Source organism: Schistocerca nitens, chromosome 2 (assembly GCF_023898315.1).
Source record: "Schistocerca nitens isolate TAMUIC-IGC-003100 chromosome 2, iqSchNite1.1, whole genome shotgun sequence".
Classification (NCBI taxonomy): Eukaryota; Metazoa; Arthropoda; class Insecta; order Orthoptera; family Acrididae; genus Schistocerca; species Schistocerca nitens.
The window spans coordinates 599,209,138-599,231,284 of NC_064615.1; the positions used below are offsets into that span (position 1 = coordinate 599,209,138).

Genomic DNA, 22,147 nt, shown 5'->3' on the forward strand with positions numbered 1-22,147 from the left:
CTTTATAGTACATCTGCTGATCACAAGTGATTTTTCCAGAATCGTCACTGGTGTTTGATCACATCACAGTTGAACACAATACAGGAGGAGACACTAGCAAGATTCTCATTTTAATTTATACATACTACATATGCATGCATTTTTGTATTTGCGTTGTATAACATGTGATGAGCCTCGCCACATTAGATACTTGAGGTTCTACCTCAAACACTGTATCATTTCGTAGGTAACAGTGAGAACTACTAAGATAACCAAAAAACAATAATAAGAAAAACTTTGTTCATAAGACAATAAAAATAAACATTTGCATTCAGACGTATTTAGCTCCAAAAAATGGGCGAAATTGTGATCAAATTTTATCATTTTATTGCACAACATAGATCAGTGCTAGTTTTGTTCAACAATAGGAATTCCTCTTTAAGTACATTCAAGTTGCTGCGAAAATACAGAAATCAAGCATGTCTTCATTTAGCTGGAAATTAATTACCCCACAGAGAAATGTGCAGTAGTCAATCTCACCCCTTTTCACAGCATTATTCTTGCTCATAAAACATGTAACACTGTGAAGATTACATGTGTAACAACAAAACTTCACCTGTGTGTTTTCCCCAATTGGTTTCAGCTTCTCATTGCTACTAGGAGAGGAGCAATTTCCGTTGGATAGTTTATATAAAGTAATTTAGATATCCCAGTGGATAAAGTTGTTTCTTCTGTGTTGAAAACTTTTATTTATCTAATCCACAATGACATGTCTTGGTATCTATCATTTAGTGATTGTAAGAAGGAATCTTTTATGATCTTTTACAGTGAAACAAATTCAGAACACCGAATTTTAGTATTTTGGCCTTCTCTGTGTTCTTTTTTGTTTTGGTGCCAGTATGACCACAGAGGACTACATAGATCAATTTGATTCATGTTCCAACTTGATATGTTTACTAATGTTGTAGGGAACCAAAATAATCTCTCTCTCTCTCTCTCTCTCTCTCTCTCTCTCTCTCTCTCTCTCTCTCTCTTCCCCCCCCCCCCCCCTCCCTCCCCCCCCTCCTGCTTTTTCAGATTAGCAGCCAGAATTTTACTTTGGATCTCTCGCTCGGTGAAAGATCCATTCTCCATGCCTAAAGACTGGGAAGATAGGTGGGTCACACCAATATTCAAGTAATGAAATAGGAGTAATCTGCTGAATTACAGATCCCTATCAGTAAAATTGATTTGTAGTAAGATTTTGGAACATATACTGTATTTGAACGGTATGAATTACCTCCAAGAAAACGGTGTATGGACACACAGCACAGATTCAGAAAATACTATTCTTCTGGAGCACAACTGATCTTTATTTGTATGACGTAATAAGTACTATCAACAGAGGATATCAAATTGGGTCCAAATTTCTAGATTTCCAGAAGGCCTTTGATACATTCATCACAAGCAGCTTCAAATCAGATTACATGTCTGTGGAGTATTGTTTCAGTGTTGTGAGTGGATTCATGATTTCCTGTCACAGATCATAGTAATTGATGGAAAGTGATCGAGTGAAACAGAAGTGATATCTGGCTTTCCCCAAGGCAGTATTTACAGGCCCTCTGTTCCTAACCTGTATAAATGATTTAAGGGACAATCTGAGCAAGTTACTTAGATTGTTTGCATATGATGCCGCCATTTACCACCTAGTAAAGTTATCAGAAGATCAAAACCAACTGCAAAATGATTTAGACAATGTATCTGTAAGGTGCAAAAAGTGAAAATTGATTCCAAAAATGAAAAGTCTGAGGTTATCTGCATGAGTGCTAAAAGGAATCAACTAGATTTCAACTATGCAATAAATTGCACAAATCTGAAAGTCATCTATTCAGCTAAATACCTTGAGATTACAGCCATGAAAAACTTAAATTGGAATGATCACATATATAATGTTGTGGACAGGGAGAGCCAAAGATGGGGTTTCATCGACAGTACATTTAGAAGATTACTCTGATTTATTAAAGAGTGTGTCTGCACCAGACTTTTCCGGCCTCTTCTAGAGTACTGTTGTGCTGTATGAGATTCTTATCAGATAAAATTGACAGAGGACATTGGAAAAGTTTAAAGAAAGACAGCTCATTATGTATTATTGTGAAATAGGAGGGAGAGAGTAACACGTATGATACATGAGTTGGGATGGCAATCATTAAAAGAAAGCCATTTTTTGTTGTGGTGAAAGCTTTTCACAAAATTTCAGTCTTCAGCTTTCTCCTTAATATTTTATTAGCACCCACCAACATAGAGATAAAGATCATTGTAGGAAGAGAAATCGGAGCTTGCACAGACAGGCTTAAACATTCACTTTACTGTGTATAAGTGGTACGGTAGGGAAATAGTCTGAGGGTGGTTCAATGAAACTTCTGTCAGGCACTTAGTGTGAACAAATTGATCATGCAGATGTAGACATTGATTTTATCTTGCAGTGCTTTCCTTTCATTCATTTTGGCTTCCTTTAGCTTTTGTTCATCAACAAGGCTTTGACTTTATGGAAACCTGTGAGGCAGTTCTCTTTGCTTTTGTAGAAACTTTTTAATTCAGTTATTAAACCTAGACATGTCCTTCTCACTTCTCACAACAGTGGTTAGCACATACATGTGTAAAAGTATATTGTACGGTATTCTTAAATTTTCTCCGTTTATACTCCGTATGTTTCTTGAACAAATGCTCGATGTTAATTAGTCAGATAATAAGCAGTCTGAATCATGGGTAGTATAACAACCTTATTGTCACCGATTCCATCCTCTGAATTGAAAAGGATTGATCTGTTAGTTACCAGGAGATAAAAGACACTGCTCCGTTGTTCAGTTTAGTAATTAGCTGTTGACAGAAATTTTTCAAAAAATGTCCTAGGACCAATGGATTCCCTGATATAGACACTCCATTCATCTACAGATGAGAGGGCAGCCGTCAGTCCTCAAGGAGGCCCTAGAAATGAGACTAACTGACTTAATCACTTCCACCTGCCTCTAGAAGGAAATAAGAAGAGTCTGCAATGTATGCTCTCAGCTGCTCCAAGAAAGGCCTCTTTCAGCTGATGGATGATTCTGTACTCAAGATTCCTTTCCCTCTCATGCTGTTACATCCGTAAGAGGACTCATCCTGCACCTAACTGCCAAGCTCCCTCAAACTAATAACTAGTGATTCCCCCCCCCCTCCCCCCTCCATTGGCTGCTCAGTAAAGGAGAAGCAAGGCCCACTGCCTCTGCCTCATTACCTGTGGACAACAGTGCCTCAAAACCTATTCGTCAGAACCCTTTCATCCAATTGTCACATAGAACTTATTTCCTATAAAAATGATATAGATCGTAGCTGAACTCACCATCTGCTAGCAAGTAACTACTGCTGCACCTTTCAGATTTATATCCGTAACCCGTGACCAAGTGAGCAGAAAGCTGTCACCTCATTTTTTTGACGAGAAGCTGAAAGGGGCTGAGTTTAAATGATAAAGTCTCCTCCTTGGAACTAAAGCGAGTTTGTTGCCACACGGTTAGCCCCACAGCTTGTTGCCGGGCCTGGAAGATTGTCGATGCAGCGTAGTACGTAGTACAAGGGCCCAGAGCACCACAGTGGTGACCCAGATTTAAAAATAAAATAAAAAACACAGAGCCTGGCATTGCATTATTTCCATTGTCAATGTCATGGCGGGTCAAGCGCCCAGAAATACTGACAGTTCCAGCTAGCTCTGAGAAGTTCTCCACACCAGTTGTTGACCTGATGTGGGTCATCCTAACTACTACTAGATGCTACCTCTGCTAGCGATGGACCTATGTGATGCACCTAGCCCTTATACTGCTGGGAGGTGAACTGGTGCTTTCCAGCTGGGGCAGACTGCTAGCTGACTTCAAGGCACTTACCAGAGGATCCATGGTTCGCAGCTCATGTTCTGGTGCCATTCACACATGACTTGCTGGTGTTACCTGCCCTGCCAGTACACACACTGCTACTACAGGTCAACATCTGTGAGCCACTGATGCTCCTGAGAGTCCTCAGTTCGCAACTGTACTCTGGTATCTCCTGAACTGGGCCCACCACAAGGTGTTAGCTAGTCTCGCATTTGCGCCAAATAATATGACCAGCTTACTTCGGAGTTTACTTCTGCGGTGTGCCTGTTGCCTGTAAACTGTCACAACTCTATGTGCACACCGAGGAACTGCAGCATGCCAGTCAGGTGTTGTGACTTTGTACACTGGACACCTCTTGCTGCCACATGCTGAACGAAGCAAGCACCACCATCCAGGGTCAGCCTGCGCCACTGGGTGGTGATCACGGCAACACAAAGCTTTGGACTGCTGTACAAATTTTAATCATAAACTTGTTATTTCTCTCTATCTCTGTGATTCCCCAGTGGCCAACCACGTGGTTCTACTTACCTGCGCCCTGGCAACAATTCTTTGTCATCTCCGTAATCGCAGTGAGGTCAGTAAACATTCAAGCCATCCTGACACAACTACAGCTGGCTTCAGAAGTGGCCATCGGATTTGAGCAATGCCCTGGCCCACGATGTACAGCATCACAGCAGAGTGAGTGAAACAACTATTTCCTGCTTGTGATTTCTTCAAGTCCATTGGATTGAGGGATGAATTTAAAAGAGAAGTTTCTTAGAACTGTTTAGACTATCAGTGTGAATCACTTCAAGGGACATGTAAAGGAAGATAGTATTGATGTGTGCCTGGTTAGGCAATACAGTATAATTTATTGTGTGTAGTGCCCACTGTTTGGTGTCAGCCACAGTAACATGCTTCACATATTGTAGACATGGGGATTACGTTAGGCAATGCGACAAATGTGCCTGGTTGATATTACGGTAATACTAGATTTAAGTATCCTTCTCATCATCCCATTTTATTCCTCCTATTTTTTCTGGATGTATTAAATGAAGGCTTCATAATGTCTTGAGCCTAAACACAGGTGGTTACCACTCAGTAAGCAATGTAATCTTTAGTGTTTCAGGTCGCTCAATGTAAAGATGATACTGCAGACCTGCATTGGCAGTTACATGCTGTGAGAGGGGGCATAGTGTCATCCTATTTAACTGTTTCCATGCAAGAATCAGCTACTCCTAGTCTTTTTATCCTTTCTTAGGCAAGACAGGAAAGGACATATTAGTATTTGTAGATCAGATGTTGACAGCTACAAAGCAGGGATCTTTGACAGACAGACAGGCAGGCAGACAGTTGCTGCAGATGACCTAGTTAGGTTTGACAGGAGATGTGAAGACTTGTGTCTCATGATTATGTAAGAAATGGTCAATCATTCAGTGAACTAAGAAGAGGTTTGGTACGGTGATATAGGAAACAGAATAGCTGTAGAAACTATTCCAAACAAAAATGGTTCAAATGGCTCTGAGTACTATGGGACTCAACTGCTGTGGTCGTAAGTCCCCTAGAACTTAGAACTACTTAAACCTAACTAACCTAAGGACATCACACACATCCATGCCCGAGGCAGGATTCGAACCTGCGGCCGTAGCGGTCGCACGGTTCCGGACTGCGCGCCTAGAACCGCGAGACCACCGCAGCCGGCTATTCCAAACAGTTAAATGGGATGTTGTGGGAGCAAAATGAATCTGTCAAGAGTTATCTAGATAGGATGTGAAAAGTTGATATTAATACCCATCAGTTGACAGATAGGATTGAAACAAATAAGGTTATTTTGCTGGGAGAAGAATAGGTGGTGTTAGATGCCTTTCTACAGTGATTGCCGTGCTGTGTATCATGAGTTGCGCACAGAATTTCCGAAGGACTTACCTGATGCCGTAGGGTTAGAATGGCTCTGGAAGAAATAGATGCAGTAACTAGAGTTTGTGATAGGAGAAATTTCTCTTCTACCAACATGATGTGTTATCGTTGTGGACATTTGGACCACATGTGAAGATACTGTAGTGATTCACAACGTAACAGATGCGTCAGGGTTAGACACCAGAGTGTGATTGTAGAGGATGTCCGAGAAGTACAAACAAATATTAAAGTGCTATAGAACATACAAAATTTATTGAAAATGTATTTAAAAAGGATAAAAAACACATTAAGTAACTTCTCCCATTTTTGTATGAAAAATTATATCGTCCATATGGCCACCCAAGGCTGTGCAGCAATGAGCAAAGCATTCATTGAAGTTCTCAGTGGTACGTTCACAAACATCTGGTGGGATGCCCTAAATAATCCTTTTAATTTCATCCCTCAGTTGGTGTATTGTGTGTGGCTTTTTCACGCACACTTTTGATTTCAAAAATCTCCACAAAAAAAGTCACAAGGTGGCAGACCATTCCTGGTTGCCACACAAAGAGATAACTTTTTGAGGAAACTTTTCATTCAGCAGAGCAATCATTTCACAGGATGTGTGACATGTCACATCATCTTGTTGAAACTAAAAAATTCATTTTCATCAATAAGAAGGAAAAATTAATCGGAAAGTATGTTTCAGTAACGTTCGCCATTCACGGTGACAACAGCTTTCTCAACAATTTTGAAAAATACAGGCCAATCACTCCTCCTGCCCAGAACCCATGCCACAAAGTCGTGTGTTGAGGACACATCTCATCTTCCACAGTCACTTGCGAATTTTTGTTACCTCAAATTCTGCTGTTCTGCTTACTGGTGTACCCACTGTGGTGTGTATCATTTTCTCATAACTGAGAAAATTATTCATTTTGTTAAGTTCTCGTTCTCTGCTTGTCGAGCCAAGACCCATTAGGCAAATCAATGTCTCTTTCCATGATCTGGTGGCTTCAACTCTTGTTCAAGTTGAATCTTGTACGCATGCATTTTCAGATCTTTTGAAAGGATTTCATGCAGTGAACTTGTTGATAAATTCTATTGTTGAGCTTGTTGGTGAACCGATTTTCTGGGGCTTTCTGTCACAGAACTGTTTTCTTAATGCTTTTAAACAGAACCTGTGGTCTCAAACTTCCGAATCAACTTCTGAACTGAGGATTCAGCTGGAGCAGGATTATGTCCGAGTGTTAGATGCAATTCATGAATGTTTTCCATGAGACTTTCACTGTTTTTGTAGCAATTTTTTATCACTTGGATACGTTGCTCAGTTGTCATCTGCTCCATGATTAAAATAAACATCAAACAACAATGCTCACCACACAAAAGCTATGAGGCTACTAATGGGAAGGATCGAAGATAACAAGCCTGAAAAAACCATGGCTGCCAACCATCATATGACAAAATGGTGCAAAATTCAAATTAATCCTTACTTCCTGGACACCCGTGAGAAGAAAACGACATAATGGGGAAGAACAGAATAGGAATAATCAGCTGTTAAATAGACAACAGGAGCTCCCAAGTCCTCCAAGCAGCACTCCTGGTGAATTTTAAGGCTGCAAAAACGTATGAGGGAGAATGGTTGTTGATTGGCATAGTGAAAGGCAGGGAACATAGAATATTGTAGGGCAAGGGTGCTCACACATCTGTGACAAGTTTGGATCTCATGGGGAAGAGTCCGTTAAACCATCCACTGTATGGGATAATTATGTGCAGTCAATAGTTTCATTGATGTTAAGTTTTCAGGTGGAAACAAAGCAATTGCAGGAAGTTTCACCCCATATAGGTGAAGGATGCTGCTTCATCCTAGGACTAGAATGCCTGTATGCTAAAAATTGACCATGGACAACATATGGTAGAACTGAGCCTTTTTCTGTGTGGGGAAAACTGTTATCAATCACATACTGTTGCAAGGTTCATCTCTTATGAGAGATGAATTGATTAAACTGCATCCACAACTATTAAAGAGCAATTCACGTGCAGTGCAAGAAACAGAGAAACTACTGTAGATGAACATCGGAATGGAACTACCAGCAAAATTATTATCTGTTATGGAACCACTGGAAGGAAACAATGAGTTAGACAAAACATGGTGCTTTGTGAACTGAAGTGTTATATGTGTATGGGAGACAGACGGTGAACAATTAGTGCCCTTTGCCATTGATGGAACCAAACGTGTCAGTTTATCTAAGGGATTATTGGTTGCCAATTTAGATACTCTAGACGAAGACAATCTAGGCAGAACAGATTCAGGTGGTAGCCATGAATAAGATCCAAGTATAACTAGAGTACATAAAAAATGAAACATTTAGAAGGAATAGAGAAAACAGTTGTAAGTTACTATTAGAACTTGAGGTCCTATTTAATCCTCATGGCCTGTTACCCGATGATGCAGCATGGAATCCCAACTGGGAATCAATCACATGTGTACTGTAAGCCATATTGGTGCTCCATAAACTACAACCTCCACTGGACGAATTCATTAACCAACAGTTATGCAGTAAGCCTTATAGGGTGCTCCATAACCTACAACCACTAATGGAAGGAGTCATTAACCAACAGTTATGCATTCGTATCAGTAAGGAAGTACCAGTTTGTGGGATGCACCCATGATAATAGTACCAATGAGAATTTGGGCAGAACAAAGTTCTATCAGTTCTGCTGCAACTATAGATACCTCAATAACCATATGATGACAAATGCATACCTAGTATAGAATGTAATGTGAACCGTTATTAACTTGGGACAGTGTGGGTATTCCTCCATACAGATCTAAGAAGTCGCTATTGTCAACTGGAAATAGTACCAGAGGACCAACCAAAAACTGCATTTATAGTTCCTTGGGGTCACTGTCAATACCATCTAATGCCATTTAGTTTGAAAAATGTGCCAGTCACATTTCAGTGGTTGTTGGATGTAGTTGTGAAGGGATTAAAGCTGAAACAGTTTATGGTGTAGATGATCATATTGTTGGTGTATGAAAGAGCATGTACAATAGTTAACATTTTTTAGGAGCACAGCATGCCAAACCTTTGGCATAATAAAGTGTCATTTTGTACTATGATAATTGAATTGCTTGGGACATGTAATTATCCAAGATGGAGTAAGAACAGACCCAAGATTAGGGAATGCTCTACAGAGTTTTCCAGTGTCTTACACAGGCACGGAATTAGTCATTTTTAGGGTCAGCAAGTTGCTAAAGGAAATTTGTCCCAGGGTTTGCAACATTAAGCGCCATTTAACACTGAAGTGTGAAAGTGTGCTTGAAAAATTAAAGAAGTTACTCATTGCTAGTCCTTTACTGGTCTTTTTAGATTACAAGAAAGAGTTCATTTTATCATATGACATTAGCAGTAATGGAGTAAGTCACATTCTAAGCCAAGAAGTGCAGGATAAGGAATGTCCAGTTGCTTATGTGTCACAGCTATTGAACAAAACAGAGTGCAACTATTCTGCAACAGAAATGGTAATATTGACCTTGATACATGGCATGACATACTTCCACTGCTATTTGTATGGGAAAAATTAAGGTGTTAACAAATTATGTGGTTTTGAAGTGATTGTTGGGATTAAAGGATCTGCTGAATATACTTACTTGTCAGGCATTAAAATTTAGTGAGTTCGATTTTGAAGTAGCTCATCAATCCAGTAAGCAGCACGGAAATGTAAGTGGTCTTAGCAGAAAAGTTGTTCTGGTACAGGCAGTAGGTCATAGTATTGCAGAGTAATGTGCTGGTCTGCTGTTCAAATTGCTTTGTAATGTTTTATAAAATTTTAGACTTTGGATATTATATTTGCTTTAAAAGCCATTTATTAGTGGATTATCATTCATCTCAAACTTTCTTTTTGTGTTATTGATTTGAGTGGTCTGTTATTTGTGAGTACACTTACATTGTTCATTGAAGACTCAGCAGTGTGTTTACATTTTGTGGCGTGTAGTTGCAGCTGTGGTGGTTTTAAAGCTAAGTATTGACAAAGATGTTTGTGTACAGCATTTGAATATTAAATTTATTAATTTTCAATAGCTCTTCCAAATATTAACAGTGTGTTTACATTTTGTAGTGTGCAGTTGCAGCTGTAGGGTTCTTAAGTACGAGAAAGTTGTTTGTGCGCTGCTATTTGGTTACTAAATTCAATAGTCTTGTGATGTTTCTGGTGAAATAATGATGTAATAAACTTTCATAAAATTTTGCCCACTGTGTTGTATAGAGTTGTTTATGTGTTATAGTAATTTATTAAGTTTAGTACTGTAGTTTTCAGCTGACATTTCTTAATGTTTGTAGTGCAATATTTCAGTAAAACTTTTGTTCAGTCTGTTTAATTTTGTTGTGTGTTCTAGTGGCTTGAATTTTTTGTTTTAGTTAAGAATTTGTGTGAATTTTTTGTGGTATTGGCATTAGTTGTGGTTTAGTAGTATTAATAAATGTAGTTGCTATCACAGTAGAGAGTGAAATTCAAGATCACTATTGTTAGTTCTTTTAAATAGTTCTAATGTAGTAATTGGACTCGGGTAAGGTAGATATTTAGTTTTTTTTACCAGAAACTGTTAACATTTTACCATGTGTGAGAAGTGTGGGCTTTGTCATAGGTTTATGAGTAATGGGTTTTATTGGGGAGAATGCAGTGGGGAAGCCTGTGGGCATTGTAGAGAGATCCTCTCCTGGAAATGCAGATTTTGTAGCAGAAATAAGTTGATAGAGGAGGAGGAGGAGCGTAAGTTCTGTGCCCTTCTGCTGCACTTTTAAAACGCAAAGGAGGAGCTAGACAGGATGAAGAGGGAGAAGAGTCCTGGGGAATGGGAACTGACGGTAAGAAGGCGGCTAGGCAGAGGAGACAATTTTACTTTGCGTGCAACCAATATATTTGACCATTTATCAGAGTTTAGGGGAGAGGAGTCTCTTGTAACTGTAGGTGTGGGAAATGCAGTAGTCCTCAGCAGTTACGGAGCCTAAGTCAGTTGCAAGTTCTAACAAAAAGGAGGAGGTTCTGCTGTTAGGCTGTTCGTATGGCAGAGGTGTGGACCAGCAGTTGCAGGAAGTGTTGGGAAGTGAGTATCAGGTCACCAGTGTTATAAAGCCTAGTGCAGAGTTGCCTCAGTTGACTGTTATGTAGGCATTTTATGAAAGAGGATCAGGTAGTGATTGTGGGTGGAGGTGGGAATAGTCTTGATAGGGACGGGGAGTATGATGTAGGCGGTGACCTGGTAAAGGTAGTGACTCAAACTGATGGCACAACTGTGCACTTCATGCAACTGTTTCAGCATCACAATCGGCCTCATCTTAATGCTGCTGTTAAGCATGTTAACATGGGGCTGGAGAAGGCACTAATGGTGGAGAGTGTGCTCACATTACAGTGGTGCCAGTTGAATCCATCAATAGATCTGGTTTCACTAGGCATGGCCTGCACCTCAATAGGTATGGGAAGAGGAGGCTGGCAAAGCAAGGTGACAGTTTAGTGGGTGGTGGGGGGGATCAGTCATGGGAAAATTGCTGTAGCAGGTGGTGTTAGAGCTGCATCTTTTTTAGGTTGAAGTCAGCTGATAGGTATCCCTGCTGAAAGGAAGTCTCTCTAACAAGCGAATCACTTTCAAGGGAGGTCAGGTATCCAAGTAGTGAAGGAATTAGTGTATTTCATCAAAATATGAGAGGTATTAGAGATAAAGTTAGTGAACTGCTTATAGACATTGACTCTGACATTATTGGTATATCAGAGCACCACTTAAATAATTTGACTATTCAGGGGCTTCCTTTACTAGGATACAGATTAGCTGGCTGTTTTTCAAGGAGATCTTTGCGGAGTGGGGGAGTGGCTGTGTATATGAAAAAACAGTACTCCACTTGATTCCGCAGACGTATCATTGTACTGCACTGAAGAGCTATTTGAATGTTTTGCAAGGGCAGTTGAATTTAATGAAACTAAACTTCTAATTATTGTTATTTATAGGTCCCCTAACTCTGAATTCAGAGCATTTCTTTCTCAAGCTAAAGAGGCTTCTTGATTCATTTTATGGGAAGTACCAAAGATTAGTTTTATGTGGTGACTTCAATATTCATTTTGTATGTGCTAGTGCAAGAAAAAGGATGTTGGAAGATCTCCTAAATTCATATGATCTGATGGAGACTGTTTTTTCCAACCAGGATGCAGGGCAACAGTAGCACAGCCATAGATAATATTTTTATTCATTCTTTATTACTAGATGCGCGCATTCTATTTGTTAAAGGGTGAATGGCCTTTCAGACCATGATGCACAAATTTTAACAGTAAAAGGTTTTTGCAGTCAAACAAATGTTATATATAACTACACGCTATGTAAAAAAGCTAATCCAGATGCAATAGAGGATTTTTTCAACCTTGTTAGGAGAACAAGAGTGGCAGGATTTTTATAGTGCCAATAACATTGAGGACAAATGTAATGCTTTCCGTAACACATTTCTCATGCTCTTTGAAAGTTGCTTTCCATTAGAACAGGGCTTCCCAACCTTTTCAGCTGGCGGACCCCTTCTTCAGTCGAAAATCCATGGCAGACCCCTAGTCAGTCAAGAGCACAGTAACTTTAAATTTCAGAGCAATACCCATGGGAACTGAAAGCTTCTTAATGCAAGTACCATGTTCTCAATGGACCCCCCCCCCTCCCCCCTTCACGCCCCATCCCCTCCCAAAGTATCAATAGTCTTCGGTTTAGAGATGAATGAAAACACCTTGAAATTAACAATCCAATTTGAATTCCCACTGTATCCAGACACTTGCTAGTGGATTTACTCCCTTTGTTCAACACACTATAGCCTGATTAAAATTACTTGGTAATTGACATTTCACATTTTGGAGCTGCCTTCCTCCAAGAGCAATCAACGTCATGTCCAAACTGTTCGCTGTTGACAAGCTGCCGCTTATGGTCTGTTCACTTCCACTGTTTGGCTACTGTTGTGTAAGGAGCATGCATATTTCGTAAAAGTTGTGTGTGTGTGGGGGGAGGGGGGGGGGCTTGTGAAATCTGAAGAAAAATGTTCAAATGTATGTAAAGTTTATGGGACTTAACTGCTGAGGTAATCAGTCCCGAGTCTTGCACACTATTAACCTGAGTTTAAGTTCCGCTAAGGACAACACACCCACGCGCGCGCCCCTAAAAACACACACGCGCACGCGCGCGCCCGATGGAGGACTCGAACCTCCGGCGGGAGCGGCCGCGCAATCCACGACGACATGGTGGCTTAGACTGCGCAGCCTTTCCGCACAGCTGTGAAGAAAAGAGGCATACCCATGATTCGGGATACAAACACATCACAAAAGAAAAAGATGCCAAGGAATTGCCTTTAAAGGACTACTGTGACATCTGTTGTGCAATGTGTGGGAATACATTCACTCAGTTTACATGCGTTTCAAAAACCGTATTTCGTAAGTCGATATCCCAGTTCCACTTTTGGTTGGTCAGGTAAACAATTCAAAATCGATTCTGGAAATCTGCTTTTATAAAGCTGTTTTCCAGTTCCACAATTGATTTGCATGCCCATGTAAACAGCTCGGAAAGTCTAGTTATTTTGACGTCTTTGCGTATCTACTGAACGGCAGCTGTCAGTCCATAGCCAGCAGCTAGCAGGCGGCGTGGCAACAATTTAGCCACAGCTGACAACTTCAACTACTACTTGGACACTATATTGTGGCAGTCAGCCTCGACTGTAAACAAATTAGGAAAACAAACAAACAGACTCTTATTTCTATATAAGAAGACAAAGCATTTCACAGAACGTAAGACTTTTATCCTCAAAGGAAACAAATTCTGGCAGAGGAGGTTTACCTTTTACAAGGTGGCACGTGAAAAGTCCTCATTTGTTTACACTCGCAGCCAGTTCCCACAATATAGTGTCAGAGTAATAGCAAGTAATTGTAATTGAAGTATAGGCAGGCCATATTTTTAACTGAGAGGATGGAATATATTATAAAGAAAAGAAATTAGCTTTAGAGATCATTTTAATTTTCATAACAAAAATATCAATTCAATTAATAATTATTTTGTAAATGATAGAAGACAGAAACAAAATTCCTACATAGTTACAGTTCAGGTACATTCACTGAGCATCTACAAAGAAAAATGCTTACTTCTTTACTATAGATAAGTCTGTAGGAATAATAATGGAATCCTAATGTGATGGTTTAGGGTGCTTCTGCTGACACAATTTTGAAAAGTTGGGTTCAATTCTTGCCAACTGGAGACGGATTTCTGGTTCCGCATCTAGACAGCTCCGGTACTTAGTTTTGTGGACAGCATAGATCAAGAATCCAGATTCACACATGTATGTTGTGGCAAATGGAAGAAGTACATGTTTTGCCTTTTCAACAGGGGGGTATCTGTGGAGAGCACAAATGACTACTGCTGCAATCCTTGGCATTTTCTTTTATTTTCGTTATTGCTCAGACTGTAGGACCCGTCATAGCTATTGCACCATCTGTGCGCACGTGTATGCAATTAGACCATGAAACTTCGTTAGTCCTTAAAAAATCATCCAATAGATGGAATATTTCAGCACCTGTTGTGTTGGCAGATAGTGGTCTGCACAATAAGAGGTCCTCCTCAAAACATCCAGAATATTCATAATGGACAAAAGCCAGTAAAATCACTAATCCTGCAACATCAGTGAATTCATCTATCTGCAGAGAAAATGAATTGTGTTGGATGTGAGAAACAAGAGTGTCTTTCACATCATTTGACATGTCAACAACGCGTCTCTTGACAGTATTGTTTGACAATGGCACCAAAGATACAAGCTTTACTGCCTTTTCGTCTAGCATGCAAGAAACAATATCATTAACACATGGCTTTATGAGATTTTCTGCAATGGTATGAGCTTTGCCTGTTTTTGCCACTCGATAACTAACCAAGAAAGGAGCTTTCAATGAATTTTCATTAATTGTTTTTGCATGAGTTTTCATGCAATGCTGAGAAGCAGCTAGTTCAGCACTCTTCGTTTTGAAAAAATCGATGTCGTTAGCCTGGAAATCCGGGTGTGTACCTTCAAAATGACGGCGCAATTTAACTGGAACCATTGAACTGTTCAGAAGGACGCACGCACAAATTACACACTGAGCTTTACCCTCCTCTATCTCCATAAAGCCCATTTGTAAATAACTTTGTACTTACGCTTCTTGGTTATTCCACTTCCACAGGATATTGCAACCAATGGAGTACTTGCAGCGTTTTCACATAATAAATCTGGCTGTGGAGCTTCTTGTGATTGTTCTTACTTTGGTCGTCCTCCCTCCTCATTCATTTCAACTGGAAACTTCACTTGTGCAGGAGATGGAGAAATTGCACCCTTCTTCAATGATTCTGCCTTCAGCCACCGATCCATGTTAGAAGTAATAAACTGGTCAAAAATTGACTTACGAAATAGGTAGTGCACTGAAAAAGCAAGTTTAACATTTAATAATGCCTGCAGCTGCATACATGCCAGTGATCTCTGTGATTGGGTGACAAAGCTGGCTCCGCACATGCGTAAAAGGTTTCAGCACCTCTAGCGCCATGAGCCAGTGCACAAATGACCCCTGTATTGTTGCGAAACAGTCAATCAGAGAAGCCGCATTCTCTGGCACTAAACTGTGTATGCATTCTCACTTGGGAACCGCAAAGGCTGCTTGGGAATACAACCTGAAGTAAAAGTACATGTTTTTCACACGAAAAGAAGGAAAAAAAAAGTTATGAATTTGATTTTCACATTTTTGTTTTACTCATTATTTTACATGATTTGGTGAGAGGTGGCCGCAGACCCCCTAGAAAGAGCCGGTGGACCCCTAAGGGATATTGTAAGGTGCTTAAAAATGTTATTGAGAAGACAAAGATTATGTGGTACGCATATAGAGTAGCTAAAACATAGAATAAAATTAAAACTGTGTGGTCAGTCATGAAGGAAGTGTCTGATCAGCAGCACAAGGTCGACAATATAAAGTCAGTTCATAGTAAAAATGTACATATGTACATATATGTACAGTATTTAACAGTCACTTTCTGAGCATTATTGGTGAATTAAATAAAATCTTAGTTGATGATCATCATCATCAGCAGGACCACCACCACCATCTCACTCAGTCTTTTCCCACATCATGTGGGGTCGGCATTGCTTTGCTGGATCCTTCTCTTCCATACATGCCTATCCAGTACTTCTCTGAGTAATCCCTTCTCCCATAGGTCCCCTGCTGCCTTGTCTTTCCTTCTCAGTTTTGGTCTTCTTCTTCTCCTTGGTCCTTCAATTTCTAGGTCTTCAACTCTTCTCCCCACGTAGTACTCCCCTCTTCTCTGCACATGTCCATACCATCTTAGCCTACTTTCTTATATCTTCTTCCCTATGGTCCCTACTTTCACTGTTCCCCGCATGTACTCATTCCTTAGCCTACCCTTTTGTGTCACCCTACTCTTCCACCTTAACATTCTAATTTCTGCCACTTCCATCTTTTTCTCTTTGTCTTTTGTAATTGGCCAAGTTTCTGCACTATACAGCATTGCAGGCCTCACCACAGACTTGTAAAGCTTTCCTTTCATTCTGCAGCTAACCTTCTTATTACACAGTACTCCGCTCAGTTTCCTCCAGTTCATCCATCCACTATTTATCCTGTGTTGCATTTCAGCCTCCAGTCCTCCATCACTTTGCATGTAAGAGCCTAGGTAGTTAAATTTCTTGGCCAGCATTAGTTCTTCTCCTTGCAAGTTAATATATAGATCTTTGGCATCCTTTGTACACATATACTCTGTTTTCACCCTGGTAATTCTCATTCCCCTTTCCTCTAGAGCTTTTCTTCACTGTTCAAGCTTGTCATGAAGTGCATCCTATGTGGGTTCACAGATTACAACATCATTGGCAAACATCATGCGCTCCAAGGTGCCTCTCTTTTCACATCTTTGACTAGTACATCCATGATATGGGCTGAGAGCTGATCCCTGATGTAGTCCTACTCTCACTGGAAATGCCTTTGTTGCACCTGCACTGCTCCTGACTTGTGTCATTGCACCTTCATACATTTCTTCTACCACCCTGATACATTTTTGTGGCAGGCATTTACTTCTCAGACATCCCTATCTCTCTTGCCTCGGCACTCTGTCACATGCCTTCTCAAGATCAATAAAGGCCATATGCAGTTCGGCTTGTACTTCTCTTAGTTTATAAAGGTAATTATATAACTCTTTTGGAAAATGTCTTTCCGATACTGATGTCTGAAATACTCTTCTGTGATACTGACAAGGGGGAGATTGAGTCAATGGAACGATTAAAGTATTCAATAGTCAAACCGCTTTATAAAAAAGGAGAAAGGAATAATGTAGACAATTTTAGACCTATTTCTATGTCATCAGTGTTTGCTAAAGTTATTGAAAAAGCTGTGTATGTAAGGGTAATTGATCATTATATTTCACATAATTTGCTGTCAAATGTATAGTTTGGTTTTAGAAGTGGTTTAACAACTGAAAAGGCTATATTCTCTTTTCTCTGTTATGTATGGGATGGATTAAACAAAAGGTTTCAAATGCTAGGCTTTTTTTTATTTAACTAAGGCATTTGATTGTGTTGATCACAAAATATTGTTCCAGAAGTTGGACCATTATGGCATATGGGGAGTAGCTCACAATTGGTTCACCTCTTACTTTAATAACAGACAGCAAAAGGTCATTGTAAACAGTGTTGAGAATGGCTATTATGGGGGTCTGAGTAGTGGAGCACAGTTAAACAGGGGGTGCCCCAGGAATCAGTGCCGGGACCACTCTTTTTCCTTATTTATGTAAATGATGTGCCCTCTAGTATTATTGGTGATTCTAAAATATTTCTATTTGCTGATGACACTGTCTTGGTAGTAAATGATGCTGTGTGCAATGTTGGAATTTAAATAGTGCAATTCATGACATAAGCTCATGACTTGTAGAAAATAAACTAATGCTAAATCACAGTAAGACTCAGTTTTTATAGCTTCGAACATACAATTCAACAAAACCCAACATTTTAATTTTGCAGAATGGACGTATGATTAATGAAACTTCAAATTTCTAGGTGTTCAGATGAATGGTAAACTGTCGGGGCCCACATTCAGGATCTTGTTCAAAGACTTAATGCTGCCATTTTTACTATTCAAACAGTATCTGAAGTAAGTGATAGTTCAACACAAAAAGTAGTCTACTTTGCTTATTTTCATTCACTTATGACATATGGTATTGTATTTTGGGGTAACTCTTCCCATTCTCAAAGGATATTTTTGGCTCAGAAATGGGGGGGGGGGGGGGGGTTTCCAGGCAATAAGTGGTGTAAGTTTGCAAACCTCTTGTCAACCACTGTTCATTAGTCTGAATATTCTGACATTGGACTCTCAATATATATATTCTTTACTGTCATTTCTTGTTAACAATATCAGCTTACTGGTGCATCCATTTTCAATAAGCTCCCACAAAAATTCACAAATCGTAGCAGTAATACATGTGCTTTCAAATCGAAACTGAAGAGTTTCCTCATGGGTCACTCCTTTTATTCTGTCGAGGAGTTCCTTTAAAAATTAAGCCAATTTCTTTTTTATATTGTTGATTGCATTTACATGGCTTGTCATTTTTTGCGTTCATAAACATTTTATTTTGTCTGTTATTACTTTTATGTTGTAATTTCCTGTACTAACATGTTCCATGACCTTGGAGATTTGCTCCTCAATTTCTCCTATGGAACTAGATGTGTAACATTAATAAAAAATTAAAAACAGCATAAGCTGGTGATGTAGGTTGCAAAGTAGTTGCAACACAACCACAGTTTGCCATTCATGGCGGTGTATTGTGGAAGACGACAAGGTTTGTGCTTCTTGTAGTAGTTCCTGTCATGCTGTGAGAAGAAATAATGAAAACAAGCACATGTTATATGGTCATGGAGAATATAGAACTAGAGACAGAAGAGTAACCAAATGTTACAGTTGGAGAACACACAGACAAGACATGTGTCTTAAAAACTGTACGGCATGTGTATAATGAGTGGAGTTGAGCCATCAATGTGTGCTGGTATAGAGGTTGCCAGAAGCCAGGAAACTTTCTGAAATAATCAGGATAGACTGATTACAACCTTTTAGTGAGACACACACTTGTAGTGAGACACCAGTGGGTAACCACTATGTTCTGATCGTTAAAGGTCATTTCTCATGTGAACCAATGTCAGAGCGCCTAGCTGAAGATGCAAGATTGCAATGTGTGCTCAGGCACCACCCACACTGGGCTTGCTGCAGCCTGCCCTGCATGTATGCGCTCTGCTACTGCAGGCTTTTGTCTGTAGGTTGCTAACGTCGCATCCTGTGTTGGGGGTCCTTGGTTTGCAGTTGTGCTCTGGTGCCTCCTGATCTGGGTCCAAAACAGACTGTTAGCTGGTCTGGTATTTGCACCAAACTGGGCGACCAGTTTACTTCGGGGTTTGCTGTCTTGGTGGGCCTGTTCCCTGCTCTGGCTAATGCAGCTCTATGTGCCCGCCAAGACACTGACTTGGGTTTTACACCACGATATGCCCCAGCAGCACCTTGCTGCCAGTATTAAAATTGCTGGCATTGATACTTTTCTAGTTTTCTCTCAAATGTTTAAAAACTGGTAAGTTAGGCCTGCTTGTTACACCATGTACTTTCCATTCAAACTACACTTTTTAAAGTAAGTTCATATATTTGATGATGGTGTTTGAGGCAGTTGGGTGGCTGCAGAGAATTTGTACTTTGTCTCAATATCCGTATAGGTTAATGCTCTCCAAGTACCATTAGCTTGCTCTTTACAGGAACTATTCTGTAATTTTGGAATGCCATTGAGCTCTTCACTGTCCCCAAAAGTAACAATGATTGGAAGTGTGTCTTCTTTTGGGGCCCTGTCATTTAAAGGTGGCAGCAGTTTACCATTCCAGTGAACAGTAAGAACTGGAGGAATACCATTCTCAGAAGCTGATGTTATTATTTCAGGCTGTTCTCTTCTCTTCTTCTGTATGTACACTCAGCTGGTATTCATCCAAGGCAGCTGCTATTTTATATTAATTTATTGTATTTTATTTCTTCAGTAATAAAATCATTGGTACCTTGGATTGCAGCAGTCTCCAATGAACTGTCTCAGAAGTGCATTCTAAACGCTCACCATCACCAGTATTAATTTCATCTGAACTTGAAAATGCCAAATCTGATTCTTCAGATGATTATGAAGGAAGTTCAGGAGGAGGTGTAGAAGTGGATGCTGTGCACATTTGTTTCTCTTGCCTTTTCTCTTCTTCCAGTTTTCTCTGCTGTACCCTTTCTTCTTTATGCGTAAGTACTTGGTGTACTCCCGCATGGTTGCCTTTATGCTCAGGCTCTCTCTGTCAGAGTAAAAACATCCTCCCTTTTTCCAACTTCATTGTTTGTAGAGCATAGAGCAAATAAATTGTCCAGATTATTTATAAACTTCTTTTCAAAAACACATCTTGACACTTCCCCCCCCCCCCCCCCACTCCGAATGCAAGTAAATAAGTTTTGTGACCAAGGTGGAATTATGCTTTCTCCCAAAATATAATGATCTTGTGAACTGCAAGATTAGCACTTTCACTGGTGGTTAATTTTACTCCCCATATGTTGTAAAATAAAACTTCCACCACTTGTCGATTTGATGGTAATTTGTGTCCAGTTATTTGGTATTTTATATCTCCTGTAAAAGCTCACATTCCTTGGCACTCTGTAATTGACATGACATCTTAGATAATGACTGGAAAATATGTGCAACACAATTCATAACTAATTAAAAAAAACTGACTGTACTGCAAGTGCACTTATTGATAAGCTGAGACTACGTCAGCAAAACATCTGTAAACTGTGTGGAAGATCATGTTCCTCGTGCACATTTGTGCTGAAGTTGGCACGGGTTACAGAGGTTCAGTCGCAACAAAATTTTGTACAGACATGTTTCAGACTCTATCAAACAATATTAGAAGATAAGCATTGAAGCTGAAGTGGGAAGATCAGTGAACCCAGCAAACAGTAGTCCAGCCTTGTGATCCTGTGCACTAGCTGCCTCTTGGTGAGATAAGCAAGCACAACCTACCAGGGCCAGCCTGCACTGCTTGGCATGGACCACAGCAAGAAAACACCTTCAACTGCTATACAAATTGTGATCAATAAACTACTTGTTATTTTTCAGTGCCTCTATGGTTCCATGACAGTCAACTACCTGGTTCTACATACCTGCTGCCGTGGCAACTATCCTTGAAGTTGTAGTAAGCTGCAATAAGGTTAATAAACACTCGAGCCATCCTGATCCTCCTCCACCACTTTGGTGTTATATCAAGGTTCTCTGTGGACTATGTTGGCTAGAAATGTAATTGGCAAGATTTGTTATGTGTTTAAAACAACAAGCACAATTCACAGGTGGCAAAGCAACTTGCTGTTCACTAACAGCTGTCAGTTACTCCACAAGGATTCTGTGCTGGTCTCAATCGTTAGCCATATCTTTCTGTGAAACCTGCATGAGAACAAACCTTGTGTAAAGGCAGAAATAGGTAAAGAATTTAAAAGAATTAAGCAGTCAAAAATCAGTTGCTGCTTATGTCCAGAAGCACTGCAAGTAATGTTGCTAGTGACAAGTGGTGATGCCTTGAGATCTCACACACTACTACTGCTTTTGCATTGATTTTCGTCAGTAGTGTTGCAGTATCACTATATTTGTATATTATTTGGGGATGGATAATTTATATAACAGATCAGTTGACTTTTTTTTTTAAATCTCTTATACAGGTTGAGTATGACAATGAAGAAGATGAGGAAGAGGATGAGGATGGTGTGAATAATAAAACAGTTGATGATATTCCTGGGATGCAGATGAAGACCAAGAAAGAGATTAAAAAGGCTATTAAGAAACAGGCTACAAAACAAGTGAAAAAAAGTAAAGCTTTTCAGGTAAAAAGTAAGATCGAGCGATTTAAAAACAAGAGGAAATCACTTCAAGAAAAGAAACGTAGGCTAAAATTGCAGAACCGTAGTAAAAAAAATAAACATAAGCAACAGCATAAACAAAGATGATTGTTTGTATGCAATATGTTATTTATAGTGATGTCAATACACTGTGCGTTAATAAATGATTTACATGAGATAAAGGAAACAGACTTAAAAGTTTAATGAATGTGATTGACAGTCCTTGTGATGCACCATTTCACAACAGTTTTCAAGGTGCTAATATCTTTGTAACTCTTCATTGAGTTAATCACAACAGACTTATTTGTATTGATAGTATAAATGTACACTTTGAGTGCAGCTCTGGCCCAAGAAGGATCATTGAGTTTTATACCAGTATTTCTTCTATTTTTGGATTTCCCATCACAGTGCCTTTTGGTGTTATATATCAGACAGCTCATGTCTCATGCAAG

The 22,147-nt window shown here is 39.7% G+C and overlaps 1 protein-coding gene across 1 annotated transcript in view; it reads left to right on the forward strand.

Moving 5' to 3' along the window:
- The window catches only part of LOC126236677 (nucleolar protein 12), a 46,874-nt gene extending 24,997 nt beyond the window's left edge, over window positions 1-21,877 (forward strand). Inside the window, exon 4 of the mRNA XM_049946163.1 lies at window positions 21,519-21,877. Coding sequence (XP_049802120.1) covers window positions 21,519-21,803 — 285 coding nt within the window. The 3' untranslated portion in view covers window positions 21,804-21,877. The remainder of the gene's footprint in view (window positions 1-21,518) is intronic.
- Window positions 21,878-22,147: the final 270 nt, after the last annotated feature.